Source organism: Aspergillus viridinutans (genome assembly GCF_018404265.1).
Source record: "Aspergillus viridinutans IFM 47045 DNA, scaffold_1, whole genome shotgun sequence".
Lineage (NCBI taxonomy): Eukaryota > Fungi > Ascomycota > Eurotiomycetes > Eurotiales > Aspergillaceae > Aspergillus > Aspergillus viridinutans.
Window position 1 is genome coordinate 391,462 of NW_025091217.1, and position 19,352 is coordinate 410,813.

Genomic DNA, 19,352 nt, shown 5'->3' on the forward strand with positions numbered 1-19,352 from the left:
GGCTCAGCAACAGGCTCAGCAACAGGCTCAGCAACAGGCTCGACAGACTCAACGGGCTCAGTGACAGACTCGACGGGCTCAGTGGTGGGTTCGACGGCCGGCTCGGCAGCAGATTCAACCATCGGCTCACCAGCCTCTGTCTTCTCTGTGCTCTTGGTCGCTTCTTCTGCGACTGGCTCCTCAGCAACGCCCTTGGTGGGGACATGCTCTGCTGCGAGCTCCTCTTGTGGCTCGCTGACTGCGGGCTGTTCCGCGGGTTTCTCTTCTTCTTGGGCTTCCTCGACCTTAGCCGGTGCTTCAACTTGGTTCTCCGCAGCAGGCTCATCGGCCGAGGCGCTAGGAGTAACCGCTTCAGTGGCCGCCTCCTGGACAGCTGGTTCCTCGGAAGTTGACTCTTGAGAGGGCTGTTCAGACACTACATCTTTGGGGCTCTCATCCTTTGCAAGTTCATCAATAGCAGGGATGGCGACAGCCGCTTCGGTCACAGAAGGTTCTACCGGTGCAGTCTCCTCGACAACGCTCTCAGCCACTGATTGCTTAGGAGCTTCCTTGTCGGTGGTCACATCTTCCTGCTGCTCTTCAGTGTGTGCCACCTCCGCAACTTCAGCTTCAGCAGGTGCCTGAGTGGTGGTTTCCTGCTCAGCAGGTCGAGTCACCTCACTGGTCTGCGGCTCTGGGACTGGATCCTCCGTTGCGGACTTCGAAGAAAGAACTTCCTCGGCAGTCGAGGGTTCCTCTACTGTCACATCCTTAGAGGCTGCCTCTTCAGCAAGCTCCTTCTCAGTAGCGTCCTCCTGAGCGACCGCGGTTTCGACGGGTTCTTCAGCAACCAGTGCCACCGCTTCGGGTTCCACTGTGTCTGGCTCAACGGCCTCCACAGCCGGGGCGGATTCAGTTGTCTCCGCCGCAGTTGGCTCTTCAATAGTCACTTCAGTGGCCTTGGTTTCTTCAACAGGCTCGTCGCTGGTCTCGGTCTCCTGGGCGGTGGCCTCCTCAGTTGTAGCCTTCTCGGGACCGCAATCCTTGCAGAGAGTAGGCTCGTCGGCGGGCGATTCGGACTTCTCAGTAACGGCAACAGGTTCTTCAATTGCCTCCTTTACCTCAGATACTTCCGCAGGAACTGCTTCCTGGGTAGCAGCAGCTTCCGTGGACTCGTTGATGGTCACCTCTTCGATAGCTTGCTCTCTGGTGGTCGCGATGGCTTCTTGGGCCGGTTCAACAGTGGCCGGCTCTTTAGCTGCAGCTTCGACCTCGGGAGATTCGCTCGCAGGTTCAGTGGCAGTCTCAGGAGCCGATGCCTCTGGCGCCTCGGGAGCAGAAGGAGCTTCGTCCTTGAACTCAGCAGTTTTTTCCTCGCTTGCTTCGACCTCGGACTCGTTTGCGGGTTCTTGGGTAACGGAGTGTTCCTCAACCTCTGGCTCTTCAGTCTTGGACACTACCGCAGGCTTCTCGCTCGAAGCAGCCTCTTCGGTGACAGGAGTTTCAGCGGCAACTTCTGGGACTACTGGTTCGCTCACTTCCGATGGCTTGGAAGACTCTTCAGCAACAGACTCCTGAGTGACAGGCTTGTCCTCATCCAGAGTCTCAGCCCCAGCTTCATCTTGAACAGGTTCTTTGACGTCTGCTTCGACAACAGCGGGTTCTGGTGTTGTTTCGGTTGTGGGCTCTTCAGCTGTGGCTTCCTTGGAAGGCTCCGCGGCAGGAAGAGTTTGATTCGGCGTTCCCTCGCTGACTGGGTCCTTAGCAGGCTCCCCTGCAGTAGTGGACTCTTCCGTTGGAGCTTCGAGCTTCGTGGCAGGTGTCTCCTCAACAGCAGCTTCTTCGGCTGCCTGTGGCTCAGGTTCCTCGGCCGCTACCACTTGAGTGGTCTCGTCCTTAGCTGGTTTCTCGGTCTCCTCGGTTGAGGCAGATTGAACCGCAGGCTCATCACTGACAAGTTCCTTGGCGGGTCCTTCAGTAGCGGTAGACACCTCCGTATGTGTCTCAGGCTCCTTGCCGGTGATTTCTTCTGCGGCTGCCAATTCGGTAGAGGATTCCTTTGTAGATTCTTCGGCCTGAGGCGCCTGGATTGCCGGTTCATCGCTGATAGGCTCCTTGGCGGACTGTTCGGCAGCAGTAGGCTCTTCCATGGGTGCCTCAACCTCCTTGTTGATGGTTTCACCAGCGGCTGGCTCTTCCGTTGCCGGCGCCTCGGGCTCCTTGGCGGTTGTCACTTCCGCAGTAGGGGCTGAATCCTCTGTGGAAGCAGTCTCAACAGATGGCTCGTCAACGACAGTGTCCTTGGCAGAGTCTTCGGCGACCGCAGGCTTTTCTGCGGATTTCACCTCAGGCTCCTCTACAGCAACTGCCTGGACCAGTGTCTCCTTAGCCGGATCTTCGGCAACAACTGTCTCAGTTGCTTGTTCCTCGTGGATCGGTTCCTTGGTGGATTCCTCAACAGCTGACTCCTTCTCGGCATCAGGGGCTGTCTCTTCGACCTTCTCGGTCGTCGATGACTCCGCGACAGGGGTCTCTGCAGCAACTTCCTTCTTAGAATCTTCAGAAATCTCCTCGGGTGTAAAGTCCTTGATTGGTTCCTCAACAGCGGCCTCGTCGGTAGCCGAGTGCTCGACACCTGAAGCCTTGACTGGCTCGTCGGTCACCTTCTTCGCCTCGACAGACTCCTGTGCCGGTTGTTCTTCCACATTGTTCAGAGAGGATGACTCATCCTCGATGCTCGTTTGAACATTCTCTTCAGCGATAGGCACCGCAGGCACTGTTTTCTCTGAAGATTCTTCGGCAAGTGGCGCCTCATCAGCGGCTGTCTCTGTAGGGGCCGTCTCGGCATGTGTCGGTTCGGCAGAAGATGGCTCTACTGGGTTAGATTCCGCAACAGGCACCTCCTCCGTCGCATTTTGCGCGGGCGTAGCTTCTTCCTGGGACTTTTCGAAGGCTGGCTCTGGCTCTTCTGATTCTTTGGCGGCTTCCGTCTTTTCTTCAACTGCAGCAGGGACGATTTCAACATCTTGCGGCTTCTGATCTTCAGCCTTCTCAACCTCAGCCTTCTCAACCTCCTTTGCCTCAGGCTTCTCGGCTTCAACCGAAGTGCTGGGAATCTCTTCAGGCTTGCCTTCTTCGTCGTCTTTTGTAGTTGTCAAAGAACCCTCGGCCGCCTTCTCTTCCACTGGCTCCGTCTTCTCCACAACAGCATCATCAGGTTGTGATCCTGGAATCTGCTCAGTAGAGTGTGTGCCGTTGGTCTTAGGTTCTGCGGCTGCGTTAGAGGCAGGTTGCGTTTCGGCGTCCTTCTGGATGCCGCTCTGGTTGGATTTCTCGGAAACAGGCTCCAGCTTCACCTCCTGTGTTGTGGGTTCCGACTCAGCGTGGAGGTCTTTCTCAGCAACCACAGGGATATCAGTCTCCTTTGGCGCTTCATCCTTCACCGCCTCGGTCGTCGTCGTGGTTTGCACCTCGGACTCTTTCGCGGTCTCCTCAACCTTCTCGCTGGTGCCATTCTCAAGAGGAGTTTCGGCTTCCTTCTCGACAGCCTTAGCTTCTGCAGCAACAGGCTCCGCAGCAGGCGAACTCGAGGCAACAGTGAGGATATTGTTGACGACGCCTTCGTCGTCAGCAGCTGCAATCACGGAACTGGTCAGCTCCAATCCAACAGTATCAGACACAGAGATAAGCTTCGTACCATGCTTCGCATTCTTATCGTGGAACCACGGTCCGTCAGAACCCTGCTTGAACCGATACTGGTATTGACCCTCGAGCAATTCAACATCCCGGGAGAAGAGGTATTCGGTCTTAGTGGAGTTGCCGTCCGCATCCTTGTGCTCTACGGGTTTGGCGCTGAGCTCCAAGGGCTCCCATTTGGGATTCGAGAAGGTCCCCGCAACATAGATGGCGGGGGTCTCCGTTGGACGACGGATGGAAATAGTGACGGTCTCTCCATTGGTGAGAGCCATTATGGTCATAAAGGTCGTAACAGTCGTTAGGTATCACAGACAAACAAAACAGAAAAAGATATCAAACGCGAACAGGATTGGAGAACAAAGGTCTTTATCGAATCAAGTCTCCCACGATAGAACAAAGTACCCCTCAAACAGCAAGAGATGAAATAGTATACAGGGACGCGGTAGTTGGATCGGACAGAAACCTCTCGAAATGAACAAGTAGACAGGAAGATGGGTCGGTGGGAGGTTGTGAGAGGTATCGTCAGAGGGGTTGTAGGACCAAGCGTGGATTGGTCCGATAAGGGAGACTTAAGGTGGTAGAAAGACAGCGAAAACAAACAATCGATGGGAGTCAGACAAGGAGATCAACTCGAGGAGACAGATGAGCGAGGRGGAGGAGCTAGGAAGCCGAGGAGCCGGAGTGCAGGTGATTCACAAGAAAAAAAAAAAAAAAATGCGGTGCCCACGGAAGCCAATGGACGGATGGAGTCGTCAAAGTGCAAGCTGTATGTCAAAGACGGTTAGAAGCCCTCGCGACTCGGGCATAGTGCCACAGAAAGTGGCATGGCTCTGGCCGTTAGTTACTTACTATGTAGTTAGTTAGCGGGGCAGCAGCAGTTGTCACAGTGATCAGGCTCCGCCCGTTATTTGGGTGCTGCCAGACTGAGCTAGTGGCTTTCTCGAGGTGATTTGGACACCAGTCACGGAGCTGTGGCTATATAGATTAGATAGGGGATACGGAAGACACAGAATGAGAACATCTTAGATTGAATCCTGATTGACTTGGACTCCTTCAGAGACCGACGGCCGATATAGAGTCAACGCCAGCTTCAATGAACGATGATGATACCTAAGGTAGCATGATTCTACATCCATACAAACTTTCCCAGCTGCGTAGGTTACTGATAATTTTGCGCAGATCCTCGAGGTAGCACTCTAGTGTAGACTAAGCCACGAAGGCTCGGGACTGGCGCCAGAGCACAAAATGCGGTGAGTTGGCGGTTTCCGTGCTGCCAATCACATCCCAAGTAACTTTTTTTTACATACTCAAAGTAGAGAAGATCAAGTTGCTTTGTATTATTTCCTGCTTCTTAGCTGTACTCTGGAGAATTCCACTAAGGCATGTTGTGCACAATGATCGAGTCCAAGGAAAGAGAAATTTCTGCATTCAAGAAAAGGAGAGGCACAAGTGGATTCGGTATCAGCAAAATAAATGGTGTGTGGCGCCATACAGTCCCGTCTTTACTGCTAGTCATTTGGTAGGACCCTCTCCGTTTATCCTGCCGTCGCCCGTCATGCCATGAGATAATTTCATGTTATTATTTCATCAGTACTGTTCAAGTTATTATCCAAGGACCTTTGAAGTAAAGCATGGAGAGATCTGATTCGACCAGTCCCTGAACTACCTAAGGTACCCTACGATAGTAAACCTTGGTTCGCAGAAAGCAACTTCAGTAAGGTATATGCAATGCAGCACTAAAGCAGGAAATCCTCGTCTTCCTCCAGACGCAGTCGCGATCAAAATACTTCGTAGTATCCATATGCTCATACGGATAAAGGGGTGTCTTTGTGGGCCAAACCTCGAGCCAGCATCATAGTCTCAGCACCTAGTCTACTTTCTCCTTTATCCTTGTTGCTATTTTTGCTTGTGGTCGTCGATGCTGTCCTGGTGTTGGATTTCTCACGAGCCATGGAACGGCTTCCTCGGTTATTTGTCCTACCGAGAGAGTAGTCTGTGTAGCCCTCTTACTCACAACTACCCGTGTAGTTGTACTCGATCACTCAAAGTGAGGGACTTTATATTTCTCTGGATGGCAGTGCCTATTATTGTCTGATAGATGACTCGTGACCTCCACAGCAATCCTGGTTGCTCTAGCGCTGTCGATCTTCGCGTACATGCTGCAGCCTGCAGGTGTCGACATCTGGTAGAAAATAGTGGGCGAACTAAAACAGAGAATGCAGCTCTCAGATAGAATATAATACAAAGGTTGGCGTCTTCTGAAGATCAGTCGTCCATGTTACGATATTATTTACGTCAATCCTAAAGAGAAAATGCAATGCAGTCGTAACAGAAACCACGAAATGGGACTAACAAATATTTATCAGGACAGCGATGAGACGTTCGATCTTGCAAACCAGGTCGCTGGAATAACAGAAATCAATTACAAGAGATCTCAAACACAGAAGCACGCCTTTAACAGCTCATAAAACCTGGACCGAAAACCCGAGAAATCAACACAGGAACTGCAGGTTGCAATCACGTCAACAGAACGCAGGACGAAGGTATCTGAAAAGATATTCGAGACCGAAAAAAAAGGCATTAACGTCAATATATCTCCAAATCCTCAAATTCCACCACCAACCCTTCCTCAGAGCCGGCTGTGGCGATGCTGCCCAGCATCGGACCGTTCATCATCGCCCACATGGTGCTATTATGCGAGATATTGGCCGGCCGGCTAGCATACACACCCACGTGGACAAACTTGTCTTCTACCCCGTAGAAGAACCAAGTCACTTCTCGTAGCTTCTTCCACGTGCTGCCCACAGCACCTGGTGTCCTTGCAAAAGGAGACAGGGTTGGAATCTGATACCAGACCACAAGTGAATGACCAACGCGCTCGAACTTGATCCGCAGAGAATGCACAGTCGTCGGTCCATTGTCAGGCAGGCAGAGGGGCGAAACGCACCAGTCAGCTCCATCAGCCGTTGCACTAACTGAGGATGCGTTCACTGTCCCCGAGCAGAATTCCATGCCGGCTTTGACCCATTTGCACGGCCGCAGAGACCGGGATATTTCGTGACGGCTAAACGGCGTCACTGCTGATATTGGCACGTTCTCTGAGGAAAGGGATTGAGGTGCGGCTCCGGCGAAAACCACGATGCCCCCTTGATCGGATTCCATCTCCCAGTCCGCACTCACAGTGACTTCGGCGACTACGAAAGGGTTTCGTAACGAGGTAAAAACGATAGGCGCCGTAGCAGTGTCTCCGTTGGGCGGCTTGCGCCAGAGATCCGTGTTAGGACCGGCAGTCAGAGTAAAGTATTCCATGCACTCCGGTAGTGAGAATGTTGAGGGTAAATTCAACGTACTGAACGAAGAACCGTTAGGAGACATTGTGTGAGTCGCCTGGCTGGGCCAAATATTTCCAAATTAGGAAAGATTTGCCTTATGAGCCTTTTACTCGCAGTCGAGCCTGTCTTCCTCAATGCAAGCGTCGAATTTTCTTTGGCAATTCCTGCGCAACATGAGTTTTCGAACAGCAATAGCCTGGAAGCCGTTCTGAATACAAGTAAGACAGTGATGGGCAGGAAAACACGAAGAGAGAGAAGGCAAAGGATAATCAGGTTATGATGGAAAACGGGTTCTAGTCCCAGCCAGAAGCAAGGGAGTTATACTTCTCTCTCCAGAGTCCACGGGGTCACCCCATGCCGCGATTTGATGCGGGTCAAGGATCCCAATAGTATAATGTGAAGGTGAAGATCAAGACCAGTGGTGAACAAAGAGTGCAGACTTACCCAGTCTGGGCGCAATGAAGCAATCAAGCTAGAAAAAGTAAAGAGACACTTCAAGAAAAAAAGCAAGTTAGACTGAACAGGCCTCTCAGACACCGGAAGATCGAAGACAAAATTCTGAGCTTGTGTGCTCGACAGAACGATACAACCCGCGCAAGGAGTCAGAATCCAATGCAAAGATGAACCTCGAGTTCTCAACAATAACCTTGATTCGCAACGCGATGTTTGTGAGAGGCGCGCGGCAATTCAAACACTCTATTAGCAGATGATGGACGTTAACAAATATCCAAAGCGAGTCATCATGAAAACGCGAAATGCAGAGAATAGCCAACTTATAGTGTCGGGCGAGATGTCAACTTCCTCGCCCCCTTTAACTGGGTACAAGAAACCATTGCTTTGTTGGTTCCGACATGTCGGGTCTCTATCCTCCGGCACTTTCTGCTTCCATTCACTCCTCAAAATTTGATACAAACCCCAGTACGAGAGTTTCTGTAGATGCTGATTTGCCATCCAGGTGTAGTTCTGCCGTCCAGTTGCTGCAACGCAGTTCACAATTGGCGGGTCCAGCTGCAGTTCTTGGGACAACAAACAGCAGCAGGTTTACGCAAGTGATAAGTTGTGGGTGAACGGTCCGATCCCGAACAGCTGAAAAAAGTAAAACAGCCAGGGAGTGGTCTGGTTTATGGACCTTAGGGCACAAGCTGAGAGAAGAGAAGGAAATCTAGTGGCAGGGTTTTTCAAGTGTGGAGGGTGTTAGTTCTATTTATTGTTTCGCCACTGCCAACACAACCCTCTGCCACTCGGAGTTGGCGATATATCGTGCTCGTCTGCTCAGAGCTGAAGTCAGACTGATTGTTTACCACGATGTCTTACGCCACACTTGACTCAACCATTCTAAGTTCTATCTTGTCATCGCCGTCTCTGAAGCACAGCCATTGCCAAGGGAATACTTTTTGTGGCTAGTCTGCACGCTTACATCTCTTCTTCTAGGGACATGCTTGCGAGTTAGCGAGTACAAGGATCAAACTTGTCAGATCATGCACGAAGCCTCAATTGGAACTATGAACATAAGCATGTTTTTCCGAGGCGATTGAAGCAAACAGTTGACAGGTACGCCAAATCACAAATCACAATCGAAATCGGACGGACAATGAAGCATTACCCACAAGGAGCGGATCTGTCTATCAATCGGAGTCCTCGTTTTCTTATCATGGGTGTCCAGCCTTTGAAAATCTACCTGTGTGTCCTCCTCAACCTGTCGCAGGCTTGCTTGTCTCGGTTCTCTCAGCAAACAAATGAGCTCTCGGAGCACAACGGCTCCCTGGGTTCGATTTGAGCGGAAATAGCGACTTACAGCCTTCTGTTTATCTACATCATTTTTGCATTGCACAGCAACACGTCCAAGCCGCTTCAAGTAATAAGCATGCTACGCTGATCTATTCTGCCTCTCAGAGGCGATTCAGAAAACAGCGCTTAACGAACGTGAGATGCGCGCGTACTCAAGCTTTGATGTTCTCTAGAGCACGTGCAGTCAGATTCAAAGACAGGGGGTTAATCCTTGAAATGCATTGACTTGTTGCGAGGCAGGCACGACAATTCATGGCCAACCAGCGGTTCGACACTCCTGCCGGGTATATATCGCTACAGCAGACACCGGTCCCCTAGCACTGTTAACAAAAGGACTAGAGTATATGTGGATCTCTTGGAGTATTTGAGCAGGAGCTTTTTAGAATGTAGCAATAGATAGTCCATGGACATAGAGCAGTATCGGCTGGGGTTCGAGCACAGCTTTATTCGATACACCAATCAGGAATTGACAATTCTTGCACGCCGCTCAATTCATAACAGCTTGGGACTCCAAATATGAGGGTGGTCCCTAGTGGATCCTGAATTCCTGGTTTATATTGGGTGAAAACTTTAAGTTAAGCTAGTAAAAGCCTTTTGAGGAAGATTGAAACGGGTGTGCTTCGAGGACGATAGAGAATTCAAGAGGTATTTGAAGTCAACTTATAATCGACGAATAGCATCAACCCGTCTTCCTATTTGGTTCTCATATTAACAATGACTGTTCTCAGACTCATTGGATGACGAACGTGCCTGGCAATGACTTTGTCTAACTCTTAACTCCTAGAGCCTGCTGAGCGCCTTACTATCCGCCAAGCCAAAAAACAACCTTCGAAAGAGGCTCATTCGGGAATGACTTGTTAAATTTGGCCAAAAATGTCCATAAATTCGCTAAAGTAGACCCGAATCAACCCAAGCGTGATTGTGTTGAGGTGCGATCTTCGTATTTGGCTCCTTCATGCTCTCCACGGCCCAATAAACGGTTGTGCTGAGCCCCTGCACCTCGTATCCCCAAGGCTGAGCCTCCAGCTGTTCATCATGCTGGTCGGTAACAGAAACAATCGCAAGCCACAAACCAGCATACTTTTTGATCCCGACTCCTATTTGAACACTTGAAAATGAGGCCCCGTCGCTGTTTCTGTGCCGCATCCTCCAGCAATCGTCCACAACCTGACCTTGCGCGGTCGTCCTCAAAAGAGAGCGTGTCTCGAAACTCATAATGTTGCTACCACGAAAGTCTAGGGGCGGGTCCTCGTCCGGTGGTTATTCTTACTCCAGCAGTAACGACTCGCCATGGAACGAAGAGATTACATTCTCGATGGACGGCCTCTATGTACGCAGATCGTACTTCACTGCGCAGCTTGCTTTCGAGTTCCTCACACTGGGGGTGCTGTTTCTCTTCCTTTTCGGCTGTTTCTTCATCAGACAGCCTAAGGCGCTACCCAAGACCCTCCCTAAGAAGGGTCTCGTCTTCGGGATATTGAGCTATATCCTGTGAGTAGAATAACCGATCCCCTGTCGCAAAAGAAGATAAATCAAGAAGACGAGCCCAAGTTCTAACTTTCTCCTCTAGCGCCGAGCTCCTTACAATCCCCTACATGTTCTTCTATCTTTGCGAGGTCACAGTGAAGCAGAGCTATGTGGTCATGTTAATGCTCCAAACGATATTCTGGCTTCTCGCCGTATTTCTCATGTTCTACGTCTTCTACCGAGTCATCCAAGCATATCTCAACCGAATTGCGAACGGCGGCAAGACATTCCTTCCCGTGTCCATACTGCACTGGGTCTTGCTGGGTGTTTTGGGGATTCTCATGGTGGTCAATGCTGCCATGTACATTGCTCTCCTGGTCATGGATGTGAACGGAAGCACCCAACTGCAAATAATCGGACACTACGGCAGGATTGTTGAGGCTCGCATCATCGTCTCATGGCTGATGTCTCTGGAGATTCTCGTGTGGACAATCTTCATCATTGCGAAGTCGAGATTTAGCAGCAAGGTATGCGCCAACTTGTCATCTAACATTGTGCCTATTCGCTAATAGCCTTTGATCAGACCGGATCTATAACCCTTGCTTTGGCAGGCTTCTTCCTCTTTGTGCTTTCCCTCGAGCAGCTGATTGTGACGATCATGTACAATTTCGAAGGGAAGAGGCCGCCGCAGTATTTGAACTTGGCCACGTCAATCGTCTCCTTCTTCTGCACAATCGGCATATACTTTGGCCTCATCTTCTGCTGTATCCAATGGTGCAAGGCCAGCAAGATCTATTCTCAAGAGCATGCTCAACCCGCCCAGCATGCCCCGTATGATCAGCCCGCCCAGCATGCCCCGTACGCTCAGTCTCCTCCTCCCCCTCCGGCCCCTTACGCTCCTATGTCCTCATACCAGCCATATCAACCGCCTTCACCACAGCCCCCTAGCCATCCAGCACATTCCGGCTACTCGAGCCCTGTGAGTGGTGGCTTGAGCCCCGTGAATGGTTACTCGAACCCCGTGAACAGCAACGGACAATTTCCTCCAGCCGAACTTCACAGTGAGAGCGATGCTGGATCGCATGGGCTCACATCTAACCAACAATACCAACACCATCCTCACGCGTGAAAGGAGGGATATCAATAAGATCAGTCATCGTTTCTCACGAGAACAACTTTCCTATCCTATTTTGATGATACCATTTGCGTTGGATATTTCTCGGGTTGAGTTTTCGGCCCTCTAACAATACTTATTGAGCGATGAGTCCGACATACCATGTCTCACTTCTTTATAATTGACGAAACATACACTATGCATATAATATAACCATCTATTTAAATAAATAAAAGTAATAGTGAAAACGTTTCGCATTCTCAATAACATGCATGCCCAGTACAGCAGTCCACACGGACCAACCCCGCAGGGTGCATTATAAGCCAGTGCCACCCACCACGTCCCCACCCTGACATCAAGCCCAAATAAGCGCAACCCAACCTAGACGGACTCTTCAAGCAACAAGATCAACCATCAGAAACTCAACAACCACAAACACGCAAAACAGGAAACACAAAATAAAAAACCATGGTCTGCGCAAAATGCCAAAAGAAACTCAAGTCCACGGAGCTGGCCACCCCAGGCGTCAAACGCAAGAGTGAAATGTACTATGGCTCGCCGGCGACGACCCTAGGCGGTGGTGGCGGAGCTGGAGCTGGCCCTGCGACGAAATCGAAACCGACGTTGGGGAATACAGGTATCGGGAAGGTATGTTCTGCTCTGCTGTCCTTGATTCTTCTTTGATAATATCAAAGTGATCCAGACTAATGATGCATAGAGTAAACTGCTCAGCTCCAAGGCCAAGAATCCATATGCGGCGTACTCGTCGTCTTGTGAGCTCTGCAAGACCAAGACGGAGCAGGGGCGGAAGTATTGTCAGCGGTGTGCCTATCAGAAGAATGGTGAGATCCTTATCTTTGGTTTCCTGGGTTGATCTGTGCTGAAGCGGTTGCTGATGTGACCGATAGCTTGTCCGATGTGTGGGAAGAGTCTGGCTGGGAAGACTGCAAAGGACCAGCCCGTGGTCCAGGGGCAGAAGTTCAACTTGAAGTGACGCAGGGTGTTTTAGGTGTTCTTGTGTGTCTGTTCTTCAGCTTGGTTTGTGGTTTCATTGGGATAGAAGCTAGGCGTGGCGTTTGGGTCTATTTTACTGATACTCCAAAAGAATTCAAATAATGAAGCTGGGACAATGATTGAGAAATCAGAAAGCTAGTTATACATTTCATACTACAGCAGTATATGCAATTCAGTGACCTGTAAGTGGAAACGGTCAACACTCGACCCAAAGGAAATACTCCGCGCAACAGCTCTATCGATACAAATCCTCCTCCAGTCAAGCCAACGATAAAGAGTATCATAAATGCGATAGACGAAATTCTCTGTACTTCGAAACCTAGGCATTTACCGCTCAGCCAACATGTTCCTGATGTTGCTGTAGTACTGGGGGAGCACGAAGTTGGCAATCTCCTCCTTAGCCAGCCACTTGAAGTCCTGGAGGTTCTGCACGTTGGCGGACAGGTCAGCCTGTCCAGCCATGATACGACCCTTCATGAAGAATGTCTTCTCGCCGAACCATTGTTGGCCAGTTGCGGGGTCGGTCTTGGGGTGTCGGAAGTTGTAGACATGGTGGCCGACAGGGTGATAGCCCACCATCCAGGTGTTCATGTTCACACCAGCAGATTGTTCCAGAGTACGCTCAGCGGCCTGTCAGACGATCAATTAGTATCCCAGGACGCCCATGCGCTCGATTTCAGACACTACTCACCACGCGAAGGGTCTCCCCTGTCTCGACCGGCGAACTGGGGAGTTTCCAGAATCCCTCCTTGGTCTGGACAAGAAGATAGAGGGTTCTCTGCAGAGCCCGGTTCAGGCTTTTCTGGTCGTTCTTCTGGTCCGCCTCCGTCACTCGGGGGAACGGTCTGGGAATCTCCTCCTTCTTGCTGGTATCTTGAGAAGTGGCATTGACAGTAGCCTCTGCATCCCGCACAAGCATCTCAATCTGATGCTCTGGTTCGGACTCGACAGCCCCGACGAGCAATTCGTCGTTCCATGCTTCCTTCGAGTACGCGTTATACTTGCCGATGTCGCGTGCAGGCGTTTGACGCTCCCGGATCTTACGCTTCCAGTCCTCATCAGCCGGAGTACCCCGCTTGAAATAGAAGTATTTTGTGAATGGAAGTGCCAGTCGCTCGTTCAGCCGTTTCTGGTAGAAGAAGTACGCCTTTTCGAACGGGGTGAGATCGCGGGTGATTTGCGGAGGACGCGATAGGACCACGCCGGCCTTAATGATGTGTGTAGGTTTGACGACGGGAAATGTAGAGGCGGGAGTTGAAGCGGTTTCTGAAGCTGCACTAGGCGCAGCAGTGGAGGCATAATTGCGGCGAACGAGTGTCTCTTGACAGCTTCTGCAGACTCGGGAGTCGACTATTGAAGGCCCTGAAAAGAAGTCAGAAAACGACTTAGACGAAGCACAGAAAAGTTGATTATTGCGTACTCAATACAGACGCTATGCGCCTGGCGCCATTGGCTCCTGAAGACATTTTTACAATGCAGCAACTGGACTCTGACCTCGTCAACACAGTCCGTCCCCGATAATTGTTAAAGAAAAGTTGGCGGTCACCTGTCTGCCGCCGAACCGCGCTAGTCCTGCACGGGCTAGAATATCAGGTGACCTGAGCCTTTTTCTTTCTCATTTTTCGTCTCCCGTCTCTCCTGTTTCTTTCTTTTTCTCTCACAGCACCTTTTCCTTATCGTCAACTGTGTTAAGATTCTTCTACAACCAGTCGATCATTTAGCGGTGCTCAGAGAGAGTAGGCGGCACTTTTCGCTAGCGGTACCTTCTTAATTCAAGGTGTACTGTTAGATAGACGCTGCGTACATTCTGCTACACTGCCGATCTTGGATCATTGTAATCGAGTATGCTTCGGTCTTGAATGACGCCCTTGCGGTCGTTCGGGTCTCTAATCGATTGACGTGTCTATGTACAATCAAGAGAGCTTTGGGCTATGCGTAGTTAGGTCTTTGTATCGGTGCTTGGAACTCACGACGCACCCATCACGCAAACTCTTTCCAATGTGCCAAAGACTCGCAACTTGTTCCCGTATACTTTCCAGAAATCGGCTCCCAGCCTAGGGATGAGCTCGCCATTGGCAGCTTTCTGCATGATCTCGACAGAATCGGTAGGGCCCAATGACAATCTACGGTCATCAATAGGTATATTACTGTCGACTTCATCAATGGCCTCTTCAATTTCTAGTAGATCGAATCTCGTCCCGAGGACTCTGGTCGTTGGCGCTTTGGGAGATTCCATGCTGCTTGGTCTTGGCTTCTGCTCAAAAGACTTCTTTGCGCTTCCAGGTGTTGTTTGCAATCTGTCCTCAGCATAGGCCTCAGACGAAACATCCTGGTACGTTTGCTGGAAGTTCGAGGTGTCTCGAGCATCTTTGGTGGACTTCTGTTGCGGAAGATCTACCCCTCCATCACGGAGCTGAGCAGACAGCCTGATAAAAACTTGGGCAGTGAGCAAGCTATCGTAGCCTGCTTCATGTTCACTCTTCTGAGTAGTATACTTGGAATGTTGCGGGTGTATGCCTGTTATCTTTCTTAGCCATCAATTCAAGCGGACGATTGAGAAAGTCATGCGCACTGATTTTCGGAATTGCTTTCTTAGCCAAGTTTTCGTTGAGCTCTGAGAGCGATGACCTGGGATTGATGGACCCGCAGTTATGTGTGGCCATATATTTGGTGTCCATCAAGACAGGGAACAATTCGTGCGCCATCGACTGGAACTCTTCCACTTTGCTTGGAAGAGGCCCAAAAAAGCAACGGCAAAAGTAGATAAGATCTGAGAAAAGGTTATGGCCAACAAGAACAGGGCGATGTTCTTTCAATCGCTGCTTGAGTTTGTCTGAGAACTCATTGAGAGGGTATTTGGATTCTACAGCGGCGGAGCTCGCCATTATACCAATGAAGTAGCCGGAATCAAGATTGGTAAGATCTCCTCCAGCTAGAGCCTCAGCTACCCATCTAAAACCTGTCTGTTTCCAGGTGCGCTCCTGGACCCTCGTCACTCTTTGCTCGCGGACTGATCTCTCACGTTCCTCGTTGTAATCGATGATTTGGATGAAATCGGGTTTGCCGATTGTCACCAATGAAGGATATTCCACCTCTATCAACTGATGAACAAGCCTTTTCTGAAATCTGTTCAAGGCCGAGGGCAGAGACTTGGATGATTGAGAAACACCAAGGCGAGTTGGCGGTGGGATGTTCAGGTACTCTTCGCGTGTCTGGTACAGTGATTAGCTTCCTCAAGGAACCCAGTGATGGCTCGTCTTACCGCTCCCAGTGCGAGCCAGTCATCTACGAGACGGCGAACGGCTTTTAGGAAAGCTAATGACTCATGTTCAGTCTCTTTGACGTCGATCGAAGTGTGTACCGCAACGCGATCACGTCTTTCGATGGCTGTCGCAATAGCTTGTTCCTCTTCCTCTCGAGAGAGGTATTGGACACCTTGTTTCAAGACGGAGTCGATGCTGAACTTGTTCTCGAGCAGGAACTCAATAGCTGTGCAGATTTTGTTCAGGTTTCTATGTCTGTAACTAAGGCGGCAATCAACTCGACGTACCGCTGCTTTGCATGGACCAGTGTCTCTCCAACTCTAGTCTCCGGTCGATAATCGGACTCAAGTTTACGTTGTAGGGTTTCAAAGTATACGAAGCTGTCGAGGGTCCAAGTCAATCGTCAAGACCCAAAACGAAGGGTAAGAACTGAAGATCTGACCATTCTCGATATCCTCGTGACAGATTGTCAGCCCGACCTGTAAGATCTGATATTTATCGGCTGAGCTTTTCACTTCTTCGTAGCGAGCCTGGAGCGTCTGGGATCCCCTGTTTGGGTTCGAAGAAGTAGTAGCAATGCCAGAAAATTCGAAGTCCATGGATACAAAGCAGCATGTTGCCAAATCGTCCAGGATCCGGGGAAGATGATAAGGGAATGATTGAGCTGTTACATCCATCTTGGTCCACTGAGCTTCTGGACTGACCTATACGAGCTCCAGAGAGAGATGAAAACAAACAGAACAATGAAACGAGTTCAATTAGAAAGAAGAGAATGTTCCAGGAGCAAGTGATGTATATATCCGACTGGATTTATCTGAACGTTGATCAAAGCTAGCATGTGGGAAGACGAATGAAGTAGCGCTCGCCCCGATCGACAGGTACTGAAGCAAGTCTCGAGAGCTCCGCGTACTTCATCATCAGTGAGTTTTCGCTCAGTTATGTTCGATGCAGCAGTGACGGTTGAATATTTTTTCTACATTGGCAATGTTTGAGAAACAATCAGTCTCCTGATGGTTAGTTTGATAATTAAGATCATGATACGGAGTACTACTCCGTAGTCTGAGGTGACGGCAAATTACTAGAAGCGGTATAGCGTTCCTATTTAGGGAAAGCGTGTGGTTGACGCTTGGCATCGCAGTGTGTGGTCTATATAGCTTCCTCCTTGCCCTCTTGAGATTATGGCCAACTTTCATCACTATTTTCCTATTTTTTACAGTCTTCTAGCTCAAGACATTAAGGCATTTTCACTATTAGTCTATACATCCCATGTCCTGCACTTTGCTACCTTCTTTTATGCCTGTGAGTTCGCGCTTATCACATCCACCTAACTATCCTTGATTTTTGTGAGAATGGAATTTCTGCTTGCCTAAGAGATTAACTAACCATTAATCCTTATTTAATAGATAATATAGCATGTAAAGAGCCTTAGGTTGCAGAGAACTAGTGCTATCAGACTTCTCTGAGTAAACTAACCCCAAAACCAGTAAGAAGGAAGAGTCCACTAGGTTTAGATTAGCGAGCACCCTGTTACCCCATTAACCCTTAGCCACCTCACCCTTTATAATAGTGAATAGTTCCCAAATCTAACCCCACTATAACTAGCAAATGAGAAACCTAAGTCTCTAAGCAAATCCAACATGGCCCTGCCTCAGATCCTTATCTTCTCTGGTTCCTATGCGCGGAGGAAATAATAATTATATTATCTAGCCATGATTAGAGCCTATATTTTAATTATAGTAAAACTAGAACTTACTAATACTATTGCCTAGCTATAGTGAAGTATTAGAGTGGATATTAGAGTCGCACTCTATATTACTAGATATATTAACTTCAATAGGGCCCTCTAAATATTATATTAGTAGATATATCAAAGAATACAAGCATATGGCTTACTATACCTAAGCAATGTTAGGCTAGCTAGATCAGTTGCTGAATACCTATAAAGAATAATAAGTATATATTATACAAAATAATCCTACTCAATAATTCACACACCCAGAGATACCTTATTCTAAAAATAGACTATATTGCATTTATAAAGAAGCCTGCAGACCAAATGGTTAAAGACCCCTGAAACTTGCTCTAACAGTGATTAGTATCATCCTTAATAATAGCTAGGCGTGCTTGGGGACTCCTGAGAGCCTTACCACTTAATCCAGGCTGTTAGTGTAAAGTCTAGAGCAGAATGTAGAATATACTAAATCACCACCTAGAGGTCCAGTTAAGGACATCTATGYGATAGCGCAGGGCCTACCTGTAGTCACCCTCCCTGAGTAGTATATAAAGACTGTTCCCACTATATTAAGACTGCCTGATACACTTTAGGCCATGATTAGTTGTGTTATATTCAGTGTCAACCATTAGTCAGGGTTTCTTAGTATATGTCTATAATAGCATTACACACTTAGTCTTAGTAAATTTCTTTTTAAATGTCAGTTGCCAGCAGCTAATAAAAGGAGTAATTAATAAGAAGGTAGATAAAGATAGTCCCAGGGATGAACTCAACAAAGACAGAGTTTGGAATTTAAGAATGCTGAGAAGGTGCTATAGCTTAGTAGACAAAATGGAATACACTAATAGATCTAGATATCCTTTGAATTAGTATTATACTTTTAGCTTAAATATGCTTCTGCTTACAATACTAATATAAATAGGGATGTATAGTGGTTATACTATCTGCTAATTTTATGCTTAAAGAGAAGTTAATAGATAAATATAATATTAAAGTTATATTAGATACAACAGGATTTAAAGACTGCTAGGATACTTTAGTCCTAGGAAGTTCCCTAGCAGTGTGGGGAAGGAGGTCATAGGGAATCCCTATCTTAGTAGATAAATACTTTAACCAAAATACCACTCTGCTGATATTTAATGAACAGAAATAATATAAACAATATCACTATTAGGCTTCTTATCCCTTCTCCTAGTGACATGAGCAGAAGCAGCTCCCCTGACTATAAGGCCCTTTTTCTTAAGGTAGAGGAGGAAAGGAAGCTGGCAGAGGAATGCTAAAGGCAGGCAGAGGAATATCAGAGGTAGGCAGAGGAAAGAGAGAGGTAAGAGAGGGAGTGCAACTAACTAACAACTCTTTAAGAGTTTATCTAATATTATTATAATCTCCTTTAGCAGCTGCTATGAGCTAAAGTGCCTTCTTACTCTATAACTAGCAAGCTAATACCCCCTACTAGAAAATACTGCCCTATACAGCTGCACCTATAGGCAGATTGTGCTACTGTATAATATGAAATCTATATATTAGTTTACTGCTACCTACAACCTCCCAAAGAGGATGCCCTATAGTTATTTATACTACTTGTTATGTTAGAAGACTATAGCTAATAATTTATATGTTAACCAATTAGTAGTAAACAGGATCTTAAGACTTATAAGCAACTAGCTATTAAAGACTATATATATAATATCTTTACTAAGCTATGCAAAATACCTAATGTATAAGAGGAGTTCTAATTAGGCAGCAGAGTGTGGTTTAATAATCATGCTAATACTCTAGATAAAGATGATAAAATAGATACTAGCTAGACATCAACCATAAAACCTTCTAAACCTGATTAATTTTGCATCTATTAAGTTAATAGTAACATAAGTACCTTGCTTATAATGATTAAATACAAGCCACCCCATAAGCTCTCCATGGCAAGCCTGTGTGAGGGACTCTAACCAATAGATTTCTGGTAAGAA

General features: G+C 48.3%; 6 protein-coding genes across 6 annotated transcripts; 2 read left to right on the top strand and 4 right to left on the bottom strand.

Moving 5' to 3' along the window:
• Positions 1 to 48: 48 nt before the first annotated feature.
• Positions 49 to 3,947, bottom strand: Aspvir_000110 (PT repeat family protein; the record flags this gene model as incomplete). Its single annotated transcript, XM_043265254.1, has 2 exons — positions 49 to 56; positions 131 to 3,947. 2 exons carry the CDS (start codon positions 3,945 to 3,947, stop codon positions 49 to 51), a joined length of 3,825 nt encoding a protein of 1,274 aa, XP_043121189.1.
• Positions 3,948 to 6,261: 2,314 nt separating this feature from the next.
• On the bottom strand, positions 6,262 to 7,050 carry Aspvir_000111 (uncharacterized protein; the record flags this gene model as incomplete). The annotated part of the gene is made up of 1 exon (XM_043265255.1): positions 6,262 to 7,050. One exon carries the CDS (start codon positions 7,048 to 7,050, stop codon positions 6,262 to 6,264), a length of 789 nt encoding a protein of 262 aa, XP_043121190.1.
• Positions 7,051 to 10,011: 2,961 nt separating this feature from the next.
• Aspvir_000112 (uncharacterized protein) lies at positions 10,012 to 11,391 on the top strand (the record flags this gene model as incomplete). The annotated part of the gene is made up of 3 exons (XM_043265256.1): positions 10,012 to 10,286; positions 10,366 to 10,789; positions 10,846 to 11,391. The coding sequence occupies 3 exons, from the start codon at positions 10,012 to 10,014 to the stop codon at positions 11,389 to 11,391; spliced, it is 1,245 nt and encodes a 414-aa protein (XP_043121191.1).
• A 453-nt stretch (positions 11,392 to 11,844) lies between these two features.
• Positions 11,845 to 12,370, top strand: Aspvir_000113 (cysteine-rich PDZ-binding protein; the record flags this gene model as incomplete). The annotated part of the gene is made up of 3 exons (XM_043265257.1): positions 11,845 to 12,024; positions 12,095 to 12,218; positions 12,285 to 12,370. 3 exons carry the CDS (start codon positions 11,845 to 11,847, stop codon positions 12,368 to 12,370), a joined length of 390 nt encoding a protein of 129 aa, XP_043121192.1.
• Positions 12,371 to 12,717: 347 nt separating this feature from the next.
• Positions 12,718 to 13,856, bottom strand: Aspvir_000114 (mitochondrial 54S ribosomal protein mL46; the record flags this gene model as incomplete). The annotated part of the gene is made up of 3 exons (XM_043265258.1): positions 12,718 to 13,020; positions 13,082 to 13,752; positions 13,811 to 13,856. 3 exons carry the CDS (start codon positions 13,854 to 13,856, stop codon positions 12,718 to 12,720), a joined length of 1,020 nt encoding a protein of 339 aa, XP_043121193.1.
• A 500-nt stretch (positions 13,857 to 14,356) lies between these two features.
• Aspvir_000115 (CAF1 family ribonuclease) lies at positions 14,357 to 16,330 on the bottom strand (the record flags this gene model as incomplete). The annotated part of the gene is made up of 5 exons (XM_043265259.1): positions 14,357 to 14,907; positions 14,963 to 15,602; positions 15,653 to 15,879; positions 15,941 to 16,033; positions 16,096 to 16,330. The coding sequence occupies 5 exons, from the start codon at positions 16,328 to 16,330 to the stop codon at positions 14,357 to 14,359; spliced, it is 1,746 nt and encodes a 581-aa protein (XP_043121194.1).
• Positions 16,331 to 19,352: the final 3,022 nt, after the last annotated feature.